The sequence below is a fragment of the Drosophila gunungcola genome (genome assembly GCF_025200985.1).
Source record: "Drosophila gunungcola strain Sukarami chromosome 2R unlocalized genomic scaffold, Dgunungcola_SK_2 000011F, whole genome shotgun sequence".
In the NCBI taxonomy this organism is placed as follows: domain Eukaryota; kingdom Metazoa; phylum Arthropoda; class Insecta; order Diptera; family Drosophilidae; genus Drosophila; species Drosophila gunungcola.
In genome coordinates this window covers 1,107,000-1,128,732 of record NW_026453169.1, presented here as the reverse complement: position 1 = coordinate 1,128,732, position 21,733 = coordinate 1,107,000, and the positions used below count along the sequence as shown (strand labels likewise).

The 21,733-nt window shown below is 42.3% G+C and overlaps 2 protein-coding genes across 3 annotated transcripts; one reads left to right on the top strand and one right to left on the bottom strand.

The window, feature by feature from the left end:
• The first annotated feature begins 1,156 nt into the window (after positions 1-1,156).
• On the top strand, positions 1,157-17,263 carry LOC128255420 (tubulointerstitial nephritis antigen-like). 2 transcript variants are annotated; one of them, XM_052985019.1, is made up of 4 exons: positions 1,157-1,401; positions 14,164-14,354; positions 15,761-16,746; positions 16,810-17,263. In XM_052985019.1, the coding sequence occupies exons 2-4, from the start codon at positions 14,192-14,194 to the stop codon at positions 16,951-16,953; spliced, it is 1,293 nt and encodes a 430-aa protein (XP_052840979.1). In that variant the 5' UTR covers positions 1,157-1,401; positions 14,164-14,191; the 3' UTR covers positions 16,954-17,263. The 2 variants fall into 2 exon arrangements, with proteins under 2 accessions (XP_052840979.1, XP_052840978.1); XM_052985018.1 differs by lacking the exon at positions 1,157-1,401 and adding an exon at positions 11,720-11,889.
• A 264-nt stretch (positions 17,264-17,527) lies between these two features.
• LOC128255402 (vacuolar protein sorting-associated protein 35) lies at positions 17,528-21,412 on the bottom strand. The gene is made up of 8 exons (XM_052984996.1): positions 21,022-21,412; positions 20,613-20,802; positions 19,818-20,551; positions 19,524-19,759; positions 19,130-19,468; positions 18,510-19,073; positions 18,266-18,449; positions 17,528-18,208 (listed from the first exon to the last, which is right to left on the bottom strand). The coding sequence occupies exons 1-8, from the start codon at positions 21,079-21,081 to the stop codon at positions 18,047-18,049; spliced, it is 2,469 nt and encodes an 822-aa protein (XP_052840956.1). The 5' UTR covers positions 21,082-21,412; the 3' UTR covers positions 17,528-18,046.
• Positions 21,413-21,733: the final 321 nt, after the last annotated feature.

Sequence of the window (21,733 nt, the reverse complement as noted above, 5' to 3'; positions counted from 1 at the left end):
GAATTTAATAATCAAATTGGCCCGACTCCCGTAATTTATTGCATGTGTCTGCCGAATTGACTTCAATTTAAAACGCATCAGCAGCGTCGCAGACACTCGTAGATGCAGATACAGATAGAATTTGTTGAGCGATCAAATCGATTTGTTGCCAGTGGACGGACGTAGACGGCTGTCACTTGCCGCATGTGGCGGGGAATAAATATGAATGCGCTGAATGTCAGGTTCAAGCGTTGGCATTGCCGGCAGTTTGGGATATGGCGGCATGTAGCAATATGTAGACATATGGACTCCCACACGCATGTGGAGCAGCTCCTTCACTCGCTGACTTTGACTTGCAATTGTTTGCTTGTTTATGGGCTGCTCATTCAACAGAATTTATTTAAATGCGCTTGACATGAAGTGAGCCGAGACGAAGGCGCAGCTCCGGACAATTAAGTTTAATGTTCGATCGTTGCTTATGCAATTAAGGATCGCTTTTGCCAAGGCAGTGTCCTTGCCCCATCAACTTCAATAACTCGATTAATCTGAATATTGAAGCATTGGGGCGAAATATGAAAAATACACCAACTTAAAAAACAACTTAAACTTTCATGTAGGGTGTATAAAAATATATAAAACTACTTACCGTCAATAAAATTAATTCAATATATTTTAACCAAAATATTAATGAAAAATAAAAAAATTGTGGGCTTACTACAATTTAAAAGCAACTAAAGTAGTTAAAGCAATATGAGACATACACAACATTTGAATAAAAGTATTTTGTAATTTGAGTTCGCAGCAGAAAAAAATAAAAAAAAATTTTAATAGGTATTTTGAATAAAATAAGCAAATCCGATCTTTTGTGTAAAGCTACTATATTTTTTACTGGCTTGAAAATTTGTAAGAAACCAATTTAAAAAACGTCATCACATCAGATCACATACCATAAATTATAGATTGTATATTTTTGTATTTCGTTGTTTCACTGTTTAGGTTACTTTGAATATGTTTTCTTGTTGGTTTGTTTTGTTTAAAAAGTTCTCGAAAAATTTGCTTGTTCAACGATTTGTGGGCTCAGCGAAAAGTGGAAGCCGTCAGAGGAGTGAGGTTCGTTGTGGTCGCAAAAAGCAAGTCGCTTGTCGGCAGCCGCTTGTCGGCTTTTGGAGTGGCGTCGTTTCCCCGATTTTCAGTCCTCCGATCGCAGTTTAGTCTAGCAACTTGGCTCAGTCGCAGTCCGAATTCCAAATCTGTCGCGACAGTAAACGCGAGTGCGGATCAGATCAGTCTGTAAGGTTTATGCCCAATTTGACGCTAATTTCAGCTGACTGCTGTTAGCCAAATAAAAGTGCGCGAGTGTGTCTTTGCATTAAAAAGTCCCGATTTCGGTGCTGTGATTGCCCCTTCAGTTGACTGCGACAGGTGAGAATTTGAGTTAGATAATGCAAACCAAATCCAATCCAGCTCGAACTGCCACCAATCGCATGTGTTGAAATCGAAATTTAATGCGTGGCTTGGCGGGAAATCAATATCAGATGGCTTGTCCCCGGATTTGCGGTAAACGAGTGTGTGCCCACAAACAGAAATTCGAGTCGGAAAAACAAAAACAGGTGGTACTCACTCTGACAGCTATCAGTTAACACTTGCTAATTAATCAGACTAGGCAAACAGATTGAATATCTGCGCTAATCCAGGTAGTTAAGTTGCTAGATCGGCGTAGGTAAAGAATTGTTAACCCATTTAGCCTGACTTTTGGCCCCCTTTGGCCTGCTGGAAATTTCTACAGGCAGAAACATTTATCAGAAATCTGAGCTTGAACTTGCATTTTTCATGGGACGCACTAGAAAGTCTGGAAGATGGCTGTGCCACTTTGGGCCAAGATCGGGTCTGGCCAAAAGCGCTGATGGCGTTTCGTGGGTGCAGAGCAGATGCAGATGCCTTCTCCAGATACGGATGCAAAAACGGGCAACGGAGCACAGTCACGCTATTTAAGAAAAATAGGAGAAAATTCCCTACTAACACGAGGCATTTCCACATTCTCCACGAATTTGCAATCGATCATCGTGGAAGAAAGATGTTGGTTTTGGCGCTGAATTCGTATCTTAAGGCAAATAGACAACCTGGGGATTGCGTCTTATTTTCGATGTGCAGCTGGAATTTCTCTGGCAAATGTTTACTTTCGGCATTAGAACGTCAGGAGGGGAACATGTTATTCTAGTTCTGTGTATTTTGCTCCACTGACCGTGAACTTGGGCACGTGGAATTCCTAATTGCAGCTCACACCAGCCGCCGAATGCACTTTCCTGAGTGATTTGTGTGTAACCCCAGAAAAGGGGTCAGATATCACGGCGCAAAATGTGCTGATCAGCCAGAAATACATCTATTTAAATGCGGTTGGCTCTAAGGTTAACCAGAATTCGGGCAGGAAGCGATGCCTGAGCAATCTGTAATGGAACACCCGAAAACCAGAGCAGCCAAATATTCGGTATTTGTATCATCGCCATCGCCACTAATCCCATAAATTAGTCAGTTTTTCATTACTGAGTGGACGACGCAAACACGCAATCCGGTCCAGTTCCGGCCCCTCCCCCTCCGCAGCCACTGCCTGAAAATCAAAAACAAACAAACACAAACACACCTGACGAGTGAGCTAAAGCCCAGTCATGTAGCTACTGGTCTTGTCCAGGTGATGTCATATTTATCTCTGGTCGCGGGATGACGCTCTTAGAGTTAGGGGATCTTGAACCCAAGATCGGGCTTCAGGCTTCAGGCTTCAGGCGTAGCTCCGAAAATTAATTCCTCCCCGCTACACTTACGATCTTTTTTGTCGCCGATCCAATTTGCATTTACATCATTCTCAGAGGCTTTACGACTCGTTAAGTATGTGCCACAACCCTCAAACCTATTTGATTACCTCTGCGGCATTTGCATAATCAATGATTCGAAAAGTTCAGATGGCGCATATTTGCATAGCCCGAATTCGAAATGGGGAAGTGTTAGCCGGGGCCCACTGTAAACGGGGGAACGTGACGTTGTCATTAGGCAAAGCGCCATTTAAATGGATTGGCCTGGGCAAGAACACACAGCTCGGTAAACGGCAATTAAAATGTAAATTGCATCACAAGCAGTTTACATTCTGCCTTCAATTGCTCCGTCATCATTTTGAAATATGGCTCATACGCACTGTTAGCCGCCGAGTGGCGCGGCGGTTAAGGTTATTGCTATAGTACGAAAATATGTTAAATGCCCACATTTATTTATTCGCAATTGACACGCTTCGAGTATCAGTCCGATCTTAGCATTTTTTCGCAATTGATTCGAATGGTTATTGTGGCTATTACGATTAATACAATGTGGTTATGACTCGCCTGGGGTGTTTGCATGCAACCAAATAAACTCCCACACCCCGGCAATCAACTTTGACCTTTCGCAGGTGATGGAATGTATCCGCTTTTCTTAATGTATCTCTATTCGCCATTTAACGAGAAATACGATCCGACGATGTCACAGAAGCAGTTGCGCTCTGCCGTCGGTTTTGATTTATGGCACGTATCGAACGAAACCCATTCAATCAGTGATTCAATGGCGCTAAATGGAAAATGCACTTAGCTATCAGTCGGCTGTCAGCAGGTTGACAAATGACGTCACCGCCATTGCCACTCGAGTGCAGCGGCAAATACGGATCTACGTGACGTCACGGCCCACCTGCAACACTGATAGGCATTTTTTGTTTGGCCAAGAAACACGGGCTTTGGGTTATTTACTTTTCAGAGTCAGTTGCTCTGGGCATTGCCACAATATTTGTGGCCCATTAGCAGTTCACACCTTGGCGAGCGCTAAAGTGGCGCCCTGCGATCGAATCGGGGGAACCTGTTGGCACTTTCAATTATGCAACCAGTGCTAATTGAACTTGGCCAAAGTGAAACCCCAGTCCAGAAAATGACAGCCAGTCAGATCGATAGATAGAGCGAATAAAGCCATAAAAGTTCATGAATGGGGCTAGTGAATAGTTGACGACGACAAAAGTGGGAATTGCTTATCCATGAGATACTTAATTAAGACAACCTTTTTAAGTACACATTACCTCTTTGTCCCTTCAAAATGGAAGTGTTTAGAATAGCCAAGCACAAGCGTAAAATTCTTTTTTTTACTATAAAATAATTAATTTAGACAAAACGTTGGAAAAATTCAAAATAAATTATGGAAGAGATACTCAAAATCAAAGAGATACTCAACTACAATAATTTTCTAGGTGGTAAATTAAAGAAAAGAGTTTATTCCTCTCATCTACAAGTATCATAAAATGTATTAAATTGAAATATATAATATGTTGGAGTAACATATACTTATAAATTTTTAACTAAGCCACTCTGTTTACCAAAATTGTTCTAGATGGAACAGCAAAAAATTTCCCAACCCAAAATTTCACATTTTTTTGTGTATTTAAATTTTTATTTTTCTACGTCCAATTAATTTATGAGATATTAAGTTTAGGTACTGTATTGTTCCATCAATTTATCACTCGAGGGCAATTAATTTATGATGACATGTCACCCATTAACAGCACACAAAGTTTTTGGGCTAACTGCGCAAAATAATGGAAGGGAAATTAACTATACAACACAATTGGAGCGACATTGTTGAGCAGTGTGACAAGCGTAAAAGAGGTAGGCAAAAATACTTTTTGTTTTTGTTTGGGGGCACGTCACATCTATATCCGTACATGTAGCCAAATAGCATCGCTATGATTCAGTCTCACAAACAAATATCACTTTTTGGGGAATACAAAGCACATTAAGCCCGATGAGCGAATGCCTTGTCATCGGCCTGCAGACATTGACACTGCCTGAGTGTCACTGACATTGGATGAGGCCGCAATAAAATCAACTTGCCCATGTACACGGATCGTATGTGTATCTACAAGCAGATACAGCTGTATCTATCGCACGCCAAATGATTCGCTCTTGGCATTGACAATGACTTTCTGGCCGAAACAATGGCACAAACATCCGCGAAAGCGACAATTGTCACGAATTTGAAGTGATCACATTTTTCGGTTTATTGGGACTTTTTCGGGAAGCTCATTAACCCAGTTACCCCTTTAAGGATCGAAAGATTAAAGCTTAAAAAGTTAAAGCTAAAAATACCAAAATTAAATACAAAAAAAACGTTTAGATATGAACAATTCCTTATTCCTGTGTTTATTTTCGCAATTTATATGTATCTATAAATTCCTGTTTTATAAAGTTTGTTGTTGGATCGTTTACGATACTTACAAAAGGTTGCACTCATCACTGAGGTAAAAACTCACATATATATTTACACATTTTTCTTGAAAAACTAATCAAACAAATAAACATTTGTTATATACACCTTTCTCTAGATAAAATTGTATCAATAAATTAGAATAACAAACTAATTGTGTCTATTAATATCCGAGTTTTTTCAAAATGCATGATAATTTCCTACTTGAAATTCTTGGTAAAAGTGTGTTTCTCTGCATTGCAATTGCAATATTAATATAATCCTCTGTTGAAAAGTAAAAGTAAATGCTTGCCATCTGTTTCAAATGAAATTTTTGGCAGGCCCCAAAACACATCGTTGTAAATGTTAGTTCACGGTTCGCCCAATATTTGGCAATGCAAATAAGTACAAATAATTTTCAGTCAGGGTAATTTCAAATGAATTCGCTTTGGCCCTAATTGCGCTACTTTTTTCGGTTGATTGGCGTAAAGAAGAAAGTGCCAAGAAAAGATTCGTTATGCGAATCAGAGGCTAAATCAGAAGCAAGTCGGCTATGAATAGAACTCCGAGTGACACCAACGCTCCAGACAGACAAACCGCTTGTATAACATTCGGATTCGGGTTAAGATTGGAGCTCAGTCTGGCACTGAGTCGAGGCAAAAAGCGGAGCTAAATCCAAAGTCGGGGGGCGGCAGGCGGAAATCGGATGGCGGAGGGCGGGGCAACTGCCGAGATCACAGATATCAGACTTGTCCCACTGGCCTGCTCGAAGCCCATGGGACCGTAGGCGGTCGAATATGGGACAAGCCGTATCGAAAGCACTACTCTCAGTATAATTAAAACATTTGTCCCGAGCCCATGCAAAGCAATTAATAATAAGTTCGATTGAGCACATGTTAACCATTGCAAATATAAAATAATTGACGGGGGAGTTAAACTCCGAAAACATAATTCACAACACTGCGCTGAATCCGCTTTTCAGCATTTAAAGAAACATAACATATAACATTATACCCAAATCCAAAATTATTGTCATGGAAAAATAAAGTTGTAGGCAATCAATTACAGCTGCGTAGCCTGTGCCAAAAATAAATTAATTTTGTTTCCTTTGTTTCACAATTTGTTCATAACAATTTGAATTGTAAATCTCATTATTTCTTTTATCTATTCAAAGTCTAATTAAAAGAAATAAATCTTAACATTTTACAAAACAGAAATAAATTAAATACTATTTAAGGAATTGACACTTAAATCTGCAAAAAAAAAATTATATAATTCAAGTGCATTGCTTGTTTCTAAAAAAAACTGAACCAGTATAAATTAACTTGTTTACCGCACAATGATCCCATATGCATCTATACATATTTGCCAATACAGATATCCAAAATGAACGTCATTAATTTGTGGGGGAGTAAACCGTTTAGTTTGGATTATATTACCCAGAAAACTATTAAGCGAGCCGGCTAGTAAACAAATCATTCTGTCTATTTTGCTCACCGTTTTATGAGCCCCATTGGTTTATTTTGGTTCCCTTCGCTGCAACAATCTGGGAACTTGATGGCAAGGCATTTTAGCTTAAGTGCTAACAGCAAAGCGAAAATTAAACGGCAAACGAAGCGGCCACAATAAACATAAAACACACAACTCGGGATTCCAGCCAGCTCCGTAAATTAGCGCCAAGAAAAGCAAAGGCAAAGGCAAGGGCCCATTAAAATTCGTTCACTCAGCGAGTGGAGCTCTACAGAGCTGTTATGGCAACAGGCCCCAATAGCAGCACTGTTGTGCTATCAAAAATTCTTACCCTCTGATGGATCGCGTGTAATTCCCAACCAGTTCTAGACCCCGCTACGTGTTAAGTCGAGTGATTTTGACAACTCGCTGCGAGAAGTGACGATTGGGCTAGGTCTCGCTTTACAATGCTTGAGGGCCTTGTTCTCCCAACCCATATGTTACGACTTACGGAACAGCCTTGAAAACATCTGATCTCGCTTGTTTCATATAATGCATATATATACATATATAACTTGTACTCTGTGTGTGGGTGGGGATGGGTATGGGTTGGATTTAAGTGACGTGATGACGAGTTCGAGAGGTGGATTGACAAGACGCCCATTTCGGAGACCCGCAGCTGAGTGACTGACATGTGCGATAATTACCAATCACACTGCAAACATGCCAAAAAAAAATAGCAATAATATTCGAGTTGTGTGGGGGCACTCGAGTGCAACTTTTAAGAGTACTGTGTAGTACACCTGCCCTGCTAATAAGTCGACGTCTGCAGCTAAATATAGAAGCTTACACACATCTTCTTCCACCCATTGAATTGTTTTCGATGAGCGAATTATTAATTATCAACAACAGGCAATATCGACAATGGAGAAAAACAATTTCATTCCGCGTATCCAAACATCAAGCTTTGTTTGCCTTTAAGAATTTTAATAAACATAAACAGGGAAATGTTTATTCGCCACATAAAGCGCAACCGATGAACAGGTGATTCCGGTCCATAAGACAGCGACAAGATGTAACAATCTGCATCGAGGAGTAAAATCTTCAAGGCCGCAAACAAATTCACGATCAAGGAAACTTAAGCAGCCGTGAAATAATCAAGTGGCGGGCAGAATTTTTTCCATTTTTCGAATTTCCACCTAATGGCACAGCTGCCGATTATCAGAAATATACATAAATATGCTCCAGCTAGCCGTGAATATTCCAAACTCATTTAATCTATGACGTCGGTCTAGAGTGTTTGCAAATGTTTTAAAATAGCCGCTTGGCTGCTTGGATTGCTTTCCATTCTTTCGTGAAATAACTCTTATAAATAGCCAAATCGCTGTGATCAGCTGATAGGATTATGCGATTTATTTTCTTTGGCGCGGTAAAATCAACACCAAATGGCAAGTCGTAAACTGTAACACAACAATAGAAATGCAATGTAAACTGGCCATCTGATTGGGTGTGTTAGTTGCACCCGGAAACAATGCTGAAATCGAAGCCGATCAATAAATTGGCTATCGAGCAGCTGGGCGAGAGAGTAATAATAAACCAATTGTCAAACTGTCAAATTCCCAGCACTTTGTCTGCACTCGCATAAATAAAATACTTTGGCGCACAGACAACTCTCGCGTTTACTTTGCCTGACACCTCTGTCTGTCGTCGCGTAATTGTGTTTTTTCCTTAAATTGTTAATATAATAATTCACTTTCAATGTCAGAGAGCCGAACCATAAGTATTTAAATTGCATAAAACAAAACAGACGCCCTGCACTTGATGCCCGACAAGTGGAGTGTAATTGAAACGAATCGACAATTTGAGATATTAAACACAAATATGCCAAAAAGAAAAAAGAATGTCTTTTATTGCCCGCTGACCTCCGCTTCTCTGGCGGATCGTGTTCTTGTCTTGTTTGTGGCTGCCGACCAAGAATTGCCCAAATTGATAAATGAAATTAATTTAATTCGCCTTGTGGTCACACTTCCACTTGCTCTATTTCGTCATTACTTGACCAATATTCCCCCAAAATTGAACTGATGCGAATATTGCGTGCCAAACCGAGAGACCTCGACCTTGAAGACACCCAACTCAATTCGATTTACGAAAATTCCTCACATACCTACACTAAATTTCTCTGTAATTGTTGGAAAATAAATACCTCTATTTCCACCGAAATATTCCCTCAATCGATCCGATCAAGGTTGCAGTCCAGCCGGTGACCCCGAACACCAAGGAGAAAGCCGAAATTCCTTCTGGCATACACTTCATTAATTGCTTGATCAACAAGTTAAAAATACCCACCCGCAATTGCACATAAACAAAGACAGACCGTTAAAGAACTGAGCAAATAAATACACTTTTTAATGATCAGTTAATTGATTATGGACGGATGAAAATGCCCAATGAATTCCGGCAAATATTTATGCATTCTTTGGTATATTTGCATTGCAATTCATTCGATTCGGAAACGATTAACCACAGTTATTAATTTCTGAAAATAGCCCCATTCGCAGTCCGACTCAAATGGGCCGAAAGAAATTTCTTCAGACAAATGTATGCAAAAGCTAAATGACTTCGACAGGAGAGCTGATTAAAATTCCGTTCGCAACTTCTAGACAATAAAGAGGCATTCACGGGGGAATCTTTCGATTTATGACCGAAGTTTCCCCATTTTTATGTCGTCTAACCATAACAAATTATCAGTTGGCGCTATGACGAAATAATATGAATCTGTCCCCAAATTGAACAATGTAAATCGTACCGATAACATCCGCGATAAGGAAGTTACATGTGAAGTGGGATTGGCATTGGATTGGCGCGTTCTTGAACTACTTTCAGGTATCGAAAACACCTGTTCCGCCTGCTCCGCCTATTTGTCCAGATACCCGTGTCCAAGCAATTCAATTCAACAATATGATTTCAGTGCTTTGGAATGCCAGCCAATCTATACAGCCAATAAAGTCCAAGTGCGTATTGCCAGAATATCAATAAAAAGCCTTTTGGCCCGCATAGCCAAACAAATAATGCTAATCAGGGGCCAATTAAGTAATGGCATAATTATGTATAAATACCAGCTAATTGATTGCCCAGTTTAAGTCAGGCATTTGCCGTGATTAGGCATATGCCAGTCGGACGTGTTTCATTCACCCGACGACGACACTTTAATGACTTCATTTACCTGGCAGATTGTCATCGGTTTCTCACGTCGATAGTTCACCTTAATTGCATTCCATTGCGATGGATCAATGTAGTCACAACTGGACAGTTGTCGTGCGGTCATTAGTAAGTTAGAGATTAGATATTCAGGGATTGCTCATGCAATTCCAATGGCAGGAATTAAGCATTGCAATTGCATTCAGTTAAGCTTAACTGGCTTACTTTTAGTTAATTTTTGTCCAATCTGCCTAATCTTATTCTTCTTTTAACTGAAAATTAGTTATTAGATATTCAAGGATTACATATGCCTTTTTTAATGTTAGGAAGTAGAAATTGCTCTTGAAATCAGTTAGGCTTGCCCGTTTTTTATACTTCCTATTGCAAACGGATTAGTCTGTCTAAATTCGCATCCCAAGGCATTATTTGTTGGCCTAATCTTATCCAATACCTTGAGCAGATTAGTGGTAAATGTACAAGGAGAAAGGGCCACTACTCAGACCGACTTTTGACTTGGCCATTCGCTCTGGTCTCCATCAATCTCTTGGCGCGCTTTTGTCCGCTTTGGGGCTCAGATCGTAATTTGGCCCGCAGCGGACCGAAATCGCTCGTAAAATTGAAGTTTAATGTCATGCAAATCGCGTCGGGCGACCGAGCGACTTAATGTCGTCTGATGGCTTTATTTCACACATCGAGGCCTGATTTGTTCCTCATTTAGCGTCGGAAACATGCTTTTTATTTTGCTTTCCTAATGTTTGTGGGTCGTTTTTTTTTCCTTTGCCTACATTATTTTTCTTTTGTGTTTGTAATTTAATCTATCGTTTCGACAAATAATAAAAGGGAAATGCCTTATCGTGAATCATAAGCAAAGTTTTCAAAGAAACTTCCGGCTTTTGCCGGGCATATTTGCTATAAGTTTACTCATCGATAAACAAATAAAGGTTGAGGAATAGCTTATTTGTTTTAGACGTAATTAGAAATTGGATCATCCCGCCACGATGACGATGCCCAGTTAACTGAGATGATGATGCGGTCTATATATGAGAGAGATATTTGCAATTGCATGTGCTCTTAATTGCAAATACTTATATGCAAAGAGCAGAAGCTTCAGATCGAAGTTAAGTGAAATGCCAGACAGATTGGCGATGATCGCATCCTCAAAGCAACTGGCAAACCAGATACTTGGCATGTTGCGCAAAATAATAGATAGCATAACAATTCCACACTGACTTGCCAAAAATTCAATATTTTCTGTTTATTGTATTATGGTCTGAAGGCCTTGAACTCGAATTCGTTTCAATTATCAATTTAATATTATCAATTGATAAGTTAAATTTTTTGGGTCCAGATAAGGGCAAACAAAAACAAACCCGAGAACTAAATTTAACTGCACACGAAAATGTGCCCAGGAATTTGCACATGAAAGTGGTTTTTAATGATCTCTGACCTTCAACCGATGGGCTGCATACCGCTGCCATCCGCCCACACACATTGCACCCACTATCGCTTCTTTCATTTTGCCGCTGTTTGCCAAATCCGGGCAAACATTTTGCCCCCCAAAATACCTTGGGAAGCGTTCTGCTGTTAACCCAGCAGAGTCATATGACGTATACGCCACAGTGGCAGTAACAGCAGGACGGCTCTCTCGCTCTCTCGCTCTCTCCTCCGTTCTGTAGACCACCACCTGCCACTTACGCTATGGCTGTGGCTATGGCTGCGGCTATGGCTATGGCTACAGCTATAGCTATATCATACAAGATCTGGCAGCAGCGCAGCGCAGCAGCAGACAGCAGCAGCAGCAGCAGCAGCAATAACAGAAGCAGCAACCTTATGTGGTGGCCCATAATTCTAACCGAATTCAGTCAGCAATCAACCGCGATCGGAGTAGGAACAGCGCGATAAGAAAATCGAATTGAAACTCTAAAAAAAAAAAAAAACGGAACAGCACAGAACGAACGCCTCCAATTATTGGCCATTAGGTGCGGGCATTTGACTCGAATTGTGCAAACTTATCAAAATGTTAGTATTGCGTATACGCTTGCGGGCAAGTAAAAGGTTCTGAAGCCTTAGCTTTTGTTTACCAGACTGCTGTGTCAGCAAAGACGAGATTGTTTGGGCTTCAATTTAATGCCTGGAATTCAAAATATCTCTTGCTCCATCAGAAATCAGCAGTGGTGTTTGTGTTCCGGCAGTCTAAAGTGTCAACAATTTTTACCAATCTGTCAACAATCTTTACCAATCTGAGACGAAGTTAATAAACTGCATTGTTTACGGGGCTTCTAATTATAGACCTTCGTAACGGCTCCAACTACAATTTAATTTCAATCTTTTGCGCTTATTTTATTCACGCCAAAACTTTATTGCCAATTGACTTGGCAATCAATTATCAACTCGAACTTTTAAATTAATTATCACTAAATTAAAAACGGGTTCAGCATTAGCGAACAATCAGCACCAAAAAATTCAAATAATAATACTTGGGTGGGGGAATGTTTGAACACCTTAGAGACTTTTGTTTGGTCTCAGCCACTCGTGATTCAGAAGATGTCTAAACTTATATGTGTGCGATATGTTTTATTTGAATACATTTTGTGCCACATTCGGCGAAAACGCTGACGGTTTTGTTTTGGCCAACAGGCGAAACAGGAAAATCTATTTGCAATTTGCATTTACTTATTAAAACTTTGGCTTCGCGTCGTGTTTTCAGACATAAACACGTTTAATCTTCGTCTTCGTCTCCAGAATTATAAGCCGAAAAGAAACATATTAAAGCGCCAAAACGAAATGAAATAACAGGGCGCTTTTGAGAGTAATTCTACGGATTGATTTCGACTTGAGTGCGCAAATTTGAATTCGTTGCCGAATCAAAGAAGCCAGAACGGACCGAACCAAGTGGGGGAAGAGAAACGTTTTTGCTTAAACCTCGGACAGGGAAACAAGCTGGCGTCATCAAAATATATATAGCGGAGCTAACTGTTAACTGTTTGTCTGTGCACGACCAGCGAATTTCTGATGAGGAACTGCCCGTATCCAAAAGATATAAAATCGAACTTTCAAAACTCGAACCCTCATTTGCCAACTTTAAGTGTCGAGTGACAGTGACTTCAAGTTAGAAACAAAATCAAAGTTTTTATTTAATGTACGCAAACCTATTTATTAATAACTGTTTATAAAAGCCCTTGCTTTAGTATGTTTTTATATGTTTTACTTAGTTCAAGTGTTTTGCTCAATAAACAGACACTTAGCAACGAACTCTCTCATATAAAAATCTTAAACATGTAATAATCAAATCGGAAGATTCTTAAAAACGCGATCACAAAAAGATCGTACACCTAAACAAAAATTAATGTTTTTTATCAGGAAACATTAATATATTTAAGAATCGTAATATACGTAAAGGAAAAATATTAATACTCAAGAATTATTTTTGTATTTTTTGGGTCATAAGGCGCATAAAATTGTATTAAATAAAAATTTATTACCTGTAATCCCCAATTCCTTGAGCGTAATATTAGGTCAAATGACCTTAAATTTCGGACAGTTTTTTAGCGTTTTTCGGAATTATTTTATTCTGGGTTTACTATCAAGCTAAACAAATCTAATTAATATATAATGATTTTATACATTCTTGGAGACTATTAAAAGTATAAACGGACTCGGGAAAAACATTTCATTGGAGTCAAAGATTAAATAATTTAGCAAAAATATTTCGAATAGGAACAAATGGGCAAAATTAAAAATACGAACATAAATTTCTACCGGGTATACTTTTGGAGCGCGAATGCACTATTAGTGGAAAACTCGACTCGTGAAAGTAAAAAACGCACGCAATGCAAACAATTCATTTAAAGGGAAATTTAAGTGAGCGTTTTCCAAAAAATAAAAACCCTAATATACTTTTTGCAATGATTTGGTGTGCAATAAATGTATTTTAAATTGTATTTTAAGAATTAGGTGTTAAAATGATTGTCAGTTATATTAAATTATTAAAAATGGTAATTTAAGCAAAGCGAAAAGGATAAGCACCTAACTGATTTTTGTCTGAGATATTGGAAGTTTGACTGTACCAATTAATTAATCTCACCTAGAACGAACGGGTTTCTCATTCCCAACCACATTTGCCTAATTGTTTGACGGTATCGCATGGGTATAAGCGATGTGTGGAATTTTGTGTATATGGCTTGTTGATTGTTGACAAATTGCAGATCGTTTATCTGGCTGTGATCTAACCGATAAGATAATCTTTCCGGAGACATATGCAAAAATTGAAATTTTCTAATTTCGCCGCTTTAGTTGCAGATAAGAGGTCGTTTGAAAAACCATGACCATCAAGTGCGCCCAGCTGGTGGGCCTATTGGCCCTGCTAATGGGCGTGGCCAGCGTCATCGATCCCACCATAAAACGAGACTTCCCGGGTCCGTACTGCGAAATGCGCAACACCTGCTGCAAGGAACGGCACGATGGCTGTTCGCTACCCATCGCTAGTAAGTATATCCCTATGAAATCAAAGCAGATATAAAAAAAGCGTACAGGAATACTTATCATCCATAAAAGTTAAACATTGGTAAAAAAAAAACGTAGTCCAAGCAGTTTATACTAAATCAAACAAAAACATCTCCTAACGAAGTAAAAAAGTAGTGACGATCGCACCTTCAACAAACAAAATTTCTGATATCAAATTTTGGGACGAAAAATGAATAAACATGCGACTAAATAAATACAATTTCAACCAGATATTTAAACTTATTGCCTATCGCAGCATTGAAGGTGCGATCGTCACGATGATGATAATTTGCTTTAACCCATTTTAAGTCTAATGTTTTCCATGTTTATTTAAAGATTTGTATATTAAATCATGAAACTTAATATACATTGTATTTTAAATTGTGATTTTATATTTATTTATTTTTTATAGAGCCCTTTAAAAATACTTACTTGCTTAGTTAGGGAACAAAAGAATTTCAATTGAAATTATTTATTTATTTTCAAGTACAAAAAGTTAGAATAGACTACTGCAAGAAGTATCTGCACTTATTAAGTTGAATTTTACAACATATTCCACTTATTTTATAGCATCATTTGCTCAAGGATCTATTGTGAATAAACTACTTAAACTAAATTACTTAAATTTCATTTTACACCTAGAAAACAAATTAGTTTATTTTACAAAATATTTTCTTAATTTTAGAAAAAGTTACCTACAAAATCATTATTGACTTTTAAGCAATAAGTGCACACAAAAAAATGTATGTTCATTTTATGGGGAAATTATCAACACTTAATTGTAAAATATATATCATATTTAAATAGCGCTAGATCTAGTTACAACAATTGCAAGTATAAGAATTGCAGACAGTATATTCTCGGAATACCGATACTAAAAGGCGATCTCAATATTATACCAATTGAAATAGCATAGGACTTAAAACGTTAATTGTCAATCTTATCTAAAAAGCTGTTTGAAGTGATCTTTACTAATAACCATGTCTTGACAAACTGAATCAATTATAATAAATTGTAAGCTAGTGAACTTACAAAACGGTGAACATAAAATTGATATTAACTTAACATCTTTTTGCTGTGTATTAATAAAAGGAGTTTGTGTGGAGAGGGTGGTGGTAACTCAAAGTCATCAGCTTAGACGGGCCAGAAACTAGACGCTCTACATAAATTTGAAATTAACGTTTTCTAGCACATCCTACGTCTTCCTCTCTCTTTCATATTTGGCAGGTGATTATTCCAAAATTAATGACAATGTGCTAGAATAAAGGAAAAATGCTATCAGAGTTTTTTGTTCCATTTTCTAAATTCGCACAATATTATACGGCATAGGATTAAGGAAAATAAGTATAATGTTCATCTGAGAGTATATTTGTTGCCCCTTTTCCAGACACTCTTTGCTACTGCGATGAGTTCTGTGACCGCGACGACTCGAGCGACTGCTGCCCGGACTACCGCTCCTTCTGCTTCGGGGAGGCGGATCCGGTGGTCGCCTGCCTGCACGAGGGCACCTACTTCACCAAGTTCAACACCACGTTTGACAACTGCAACGAGTGCCGCTGCCTGGACGGCGGCCGGGTGCAGTGCGACACGGACCTGTGCCTCACCGACGACGAGCTGATCAACGGCGTCAACTCCATCCACCAGCTGGGCTGGTCTGCCCGCAAGTATCCAGAATGGTTGGGCCGCAAGTACGCCGAGGGTCTGCGTCTGCGTCTGGGCACCAAGGAGCCCACGTATCGCGTGAAATCGATGTCCCGCCTGAAGAACCCAGCCGACGGTCTGCCCCGATCCTTCAGTGCCGTGGACAAGTGGTCCAGCTACATTTCGGAGGTGCCCGATCAGGGCTGGTGCGGTGCCTCCTGGGTGCTGTCCACCACCTCGGTGGCCAGCGACCGGTTCGCCATCCAGAGCAAGGGCAAGGAATCCGTCCAGCTGTCCGCCCAGAATATCCTCTCATGCACGCGCCGCCAGCAGGGCTGCGAGGGCGGACATTTGGACGCCGCCTGGCGCTACCTGCACAAGAAGGGCGTGGTCGACGAGGGCTGCTATCCGTACACCCAGCACCGCGACGCCTGCAAGATCCGCCACAACAGTCGCTCGCTGCGGGCCAACGGCTGCCGTCCGGTGGGCAACGTGGACCGGGACGCCTTCTACACCGTGGGCCCGGCCTACAGTCTCAGTCGCGAGTCCGACATCATGGCCGAGATCTATCAGTCCGGCCCCGTCCAGGCTACCATGCGGGTGTACCGCGACTTCTTCGCCTACTCGGGCGGCGTCTACCGCCAGACGGCGGCCAATCGTGGAGCACCCACTGGCTTCCACTCGGTCAAGTTGGTTGGCTGGGGCGAGGAGCACAACGGCGATAAGTTTTGGGTTAGTATTTTGGATTAATCTTTGGCCACTCTTAGCTGACCCTCTTTTTCGTTCGGCACACAGATTGCGGCCAACTCGTGGGGCCCGTGGTGGGGCGAGCACGGCTACTTCCGCATCCTGCGCGGCTCCAACGAGTGCGGCATCGAGGAGTACGTGCTGGCCTCCTGGCCCTTCGTCTACAACTACTACAACGTGAAGTCGGCCTAATGGGACGGCCTACGCCTCGCACCGAGCAATCTCGAGCTATAGCTATGCAGAAACGAAAACAAATTTATCTCATGCTTCAAAATTTTCCATTTGCTAAATAGCACTCAAAGTGAATTAGGCGCTTCTATCTGTAATGTTTATGCTTAGAACCTAGTGACTAAAACCGATTAGCTTTAAGTTGCGCAAACGCACCATGTTAACTGCCCGCAGTACCAGGCCTGTCCCTGTCCCTAACCACTTTTCTCACCCACTAACTGGTCTCGAAGCAACACGAAACTGCCACTAAACCACCGCTCCATCCCCCCAAAAACTGCCACAACAACCAGAGGAAAAGCAGAAGAAATCGAGCATCTAACACAATAAATGTAGCGCATGTGATTGATGGAAGGACGAACATCAGATCGGCGAGAGTCTGTAGGATATGTATGTACGAGGGCGAAACTCATTGTGTATTGTAAATGGAAGCTAAGTTAGCTGATTGATAGACCGGTCGGCTTATATATTTTTAATAAACGAATTACTTTACATGTTATCGACGACGACTTTTGATTCACTTTAGTTCAGAGGCCACACATCCAGGCGAATTGTTCGCGAAAACACTTTGATCTTAACTTTATTTGTAATACATATTTATACGTAGCGCGTGGCGATTCGTGAACCAATTCGATAAACGTATGTAAGATTGTATAATTTTTGTTTAACAATATTTTCACATTAGTTTTTAGGGTAGGTAGGGTAAAGGATTAAATAGAGTAGTAAAGTAAAAATCCTCTGTGGGTTGGGGGATTATTTACGCATAGCTATCATACTAAATAAATCAGGAAAATAATCAAGAATGTTTTTACTTTGCACTTACGATTACGATCGAAATCAAATTGACAAAACAAAAGTTGGTCGAAGGCCCACAACTTTCCTAACCATGGAATATCATATCTCACACAAGCAATTTGGATACTCTCGCCGAGCTTTGGGTTATCTGAACGGTCTACGAGCAAGCTGATAACTAGCAGTACAAAAACGGGCCTGGCCGATCGACATTCACGCCTTCAGCTCTTCGATGCTTGCCGGGGGTGTCCGAAGTGGGTGGGCTGGGCTAATTGAGAGTGATGCCCGCAAAGGAGACCTCCAGCGCCGAGTCATTGGACTCCATGCGGCTGCGTATGTGCGCCAGCGTGTTCTTGTAGTGGCTCTCGATCTGTTTGGTCTCCTCGCTGGGCTCCAGGTTGGGCAGCTCCTCGTTTACCTTGGCAATAAGCTGAAAAATGCAATTGACATTAGCGATGTTTTCACGCATTCAGTTAGCCGCATTCACCTGGTTGAGCATGGCCACGGTGATGAGCGAGTTGCCGCGCTCGAAGTAGAAGAGATAGTGGTTCAGCAGCTCCACATACAGTTGCACCTGCACGCCGGTATCCAAGCACTGCGAGGCAATGCGAGCGCCCTTCTTCAGGCAGTCCAGAGTGCGCTTCTCATCCCGCATCTCCTCACCGTTTTGTCTGATGTGGAAGAGAGTTAATCAAACAATGACCAAATTAGGAATGAGGGAGCCAACATACTTGCCACTCCAGAAGAGCGCCGCACAGGCCACAACTCCACGACATTGATCTGGCTTTTTCAGCAACTTGGACGCGGCCAGCGCACAATTCGTTCTGAGCGGCTCGGCGTTCTCCTCGCCAAAGCAGGACATCTGCTCGAATGTGGACATAATAAGCGTTATGGCTGCCAGTTGCGCCTTGGAGTCGGAAATCTCGTCCTCGTAGAGGGAGAAGGCCTGGGTCATGAACTCGTACGCCACCGTCTCGTGGTTCGTGTAGCCAATCTCTCCGATGACCAGGGCACCCTGCAGGTAAAGACGCAACGCCAGGTCGGCGAGATCGGCCTTGGCCAGAGCACTGATGGTGCTGTGGCAGTACTGCACGATTTTCTGGCACTTCTTGTCCCAGTTCTCGTCCTGCTCGGCTATTGCCTTGTATTTGAAGGCCAGCTGATAGGCGGCGAAGACGAGTGGCGGCAGGACATGCTTCAATCGCTGACCTCCACCGTTGCCCAGATGCTTGCGGGCAGTCTGCAGCATCTTGTACTGCATGTCAGGTTCTTCCGACCGCATTAGGTGAATGAATCTGCAAGAAGGAAATGAGTTATAAAAGGGGCTTTTAGGCAGAAACCATCCACATACCGTGCCACAACGCCTTGTTCTTCTGCAAACTCCTCGGCATCAGGACTAGTGTTTCCTGCTGCCACTGGGTTGTCTTTGTTCGCCTCATCGTCTTTTATCAGCGGCGTGATGATGGTCAGCAGACTGTCCGCCTGGTCAGCCATGGGAACCACGGTCTCGTTGTCCAGAATGTTCATAACCAGATACAGGGCCAGCGATTTGCGGGATGTGTAGTCAAACTTCTCGAGCAGCGGGCAGAAGTTGTGCAGTTGGATGATGGTCAAGGCGTTGTTGTAGAAGTCGATGCAGATGCGCAGCAAGCGGGACAGCTCCTGGTTTACGGACAACAAGTGCGAGATGCTGCAAAGGATGAATATATAGCAACGAAAGCAAAATCTTCCAGAGCTCAACCTACTTGTTCATGTTCATGCGCTGCAGAATTTGTGCGGTTGTGCCCAGCACCTTGTCCACATAGTCAACGCGATCGGGATACACCTTCTGAGCGAGGCTCAGCAGGGCAACCTGAAGCGAAATGGTGTCCTCCAAGGGCATGTCCATTCGGGTCTGCACAATGTTGGCCACTTGGACGCTAAATACCTCGAACAGTTCCACCTCGGCGGGTATGATGGCATCGATTGCGTTGCCGCTAGTCTGAAAGGAAAGTATATTAAGTATTGGGTACATTTATGCAAGTTCTTGAAGGGATTACCTTGCCACTACGCTGGTTATAGGCAGCCAGTCGCTCGATCAGGGATATTATGATGTTCTTTACGTTAACACCGGTCTCCAGCTGGGCGCAGGATTTAAGGAAGGGATCGAGAGTCTGGAGGTGGAACTCGTCGGGGAACACCTGGATGATGCACTCCATGAGGTATTCCTGAGCAATGGCATCCCGGCAGCTGACCACCTGCTCCAGAATGCCCGGCAGAATGAGCCGCTGGTAGGTCTCCAGAGTGGCCGACTCCAGCTGCGACAGTCGCACCAGATTGGTGCCAACCAGGATCTTCAGCTCCTCGCGTTCCTTTTCGCGCCGTGTCTTCTCGCTGGAGTGTCCCTGGTGCTGCATCCGCACCCACAGCTTGTTCATCTCGGCGAAGTTGGTCAGCACAAAGTCGATGGCATCGTACACGTTGCCCTCGTGCTCGTTCTCCGCCACCATCACGTCGGGCAGGATGTTGCGGGTGCACTGCAGCAGGTAGTTGCGCAGGAAGAGTCCCCGCAGCGGATGCTGGACGCCGCGGCACATCTCCACCAGATCCTTGAGAATACTGCGCTTCAGCGTTGAGTCGTTCTTGATGTACACAATGCCCACGGTGATCAAAAGGTACAGGCGAGGCACAATGGTGTGCGAGTACTGGACCAGCTCGTACAGGTCCGTCTTCTTGTCGCTCTTCTCGCTGAGGTACAGCTCCAAGTGGCACAGCTCGTTGGTGACGGCCATATCTGGTGGTGGGGCAATGCTATAAGATCGGGGCGTGTATATTCAAGTCCTTGGATGGCTTACACAACTCGTAGTAGCTTTTGGGGGAGAGCAGAGAGGTCCTAAGCTCACTCAGCATGGTGCTGGCGCACTTGAGCGAGTCCAGCATGCGCTCCTTGTCCAGGAAGTGGTTCATCTGGAAGGCCTGCTTCCTCGCCGCTCCAATGGCCTCGGCGAGCAGCTTCTCCTGGTCATCCAAACCATTCGGCATGGTCTGAAAGGAGACATGGCAAACGAAAATTACTCCACTGGGTGGAACATCAAGTCGGTTTGGAGCACACACACACAAGACACATAGCTCGAGATAAGCCTGCTCGGCCAGTACGGATCGAGAGTCCGGAAGCAGAGCCCGAGGATTACCCGAGTTGAAGATAAGAGGGATAAAGATTACACACGTCCGAGATTCGCAATCTGGGACTTGCGGAGTATTTACCCGGGCGTTGGCGGCACTGGGCACCTGACCGCCGTACGAGGACGAGCTCCAGGGATACATGGACGTGGGCGTGGGCGTGGGCGTGGGCGTGGGCGTGGGCTTTGGACCGGGGGCGTTGCTTCTCACCACGGGCAGCCCCTTTTGACGTCGACAGAGGGCGCAGTCAGAGTCAGCGGTTTGCTTGGGGCACTGGCACTCGGATCTCTGCCTATTCGCACTCCAGATTCGCGAATCCCGGCTTCTGGGGACTACTGGGAGCTGCTGGACACACTTACCATTACTTCAGCGTGGGGGCGGATCGAAATTGGCCAATTATTCTCAAATTATCTGGATTTTCGGCACAAGAGCTCAGTGTGACCGTGGAGAAGACAAACAAATATACCGTACCATATTCAAATATAACGAAAATATGAGCAGTCGAGTATATTTGAAAGTATCGAAAATATAAGCACTTATCGATTTATGTTTTAGCAGCCGTGAAACGCGCCATTTTTAAAACTTCAAACGATTAAGAGAAAATCAAAGAAAAACAAAATGTTATTAAAAATTAAATAAACAAAGTTTGATCATTTTTGTGTGAAATAAATGTTTCAGAAAACTAAACAATTTAATTTTAAGTTTAAAGCAGACTTTCTAAAATCGTACATATGCTTCAATCAGGAAAATTCACTTTGGAAATTAAAACATACTTTAAAAACATTAAACATGTTAA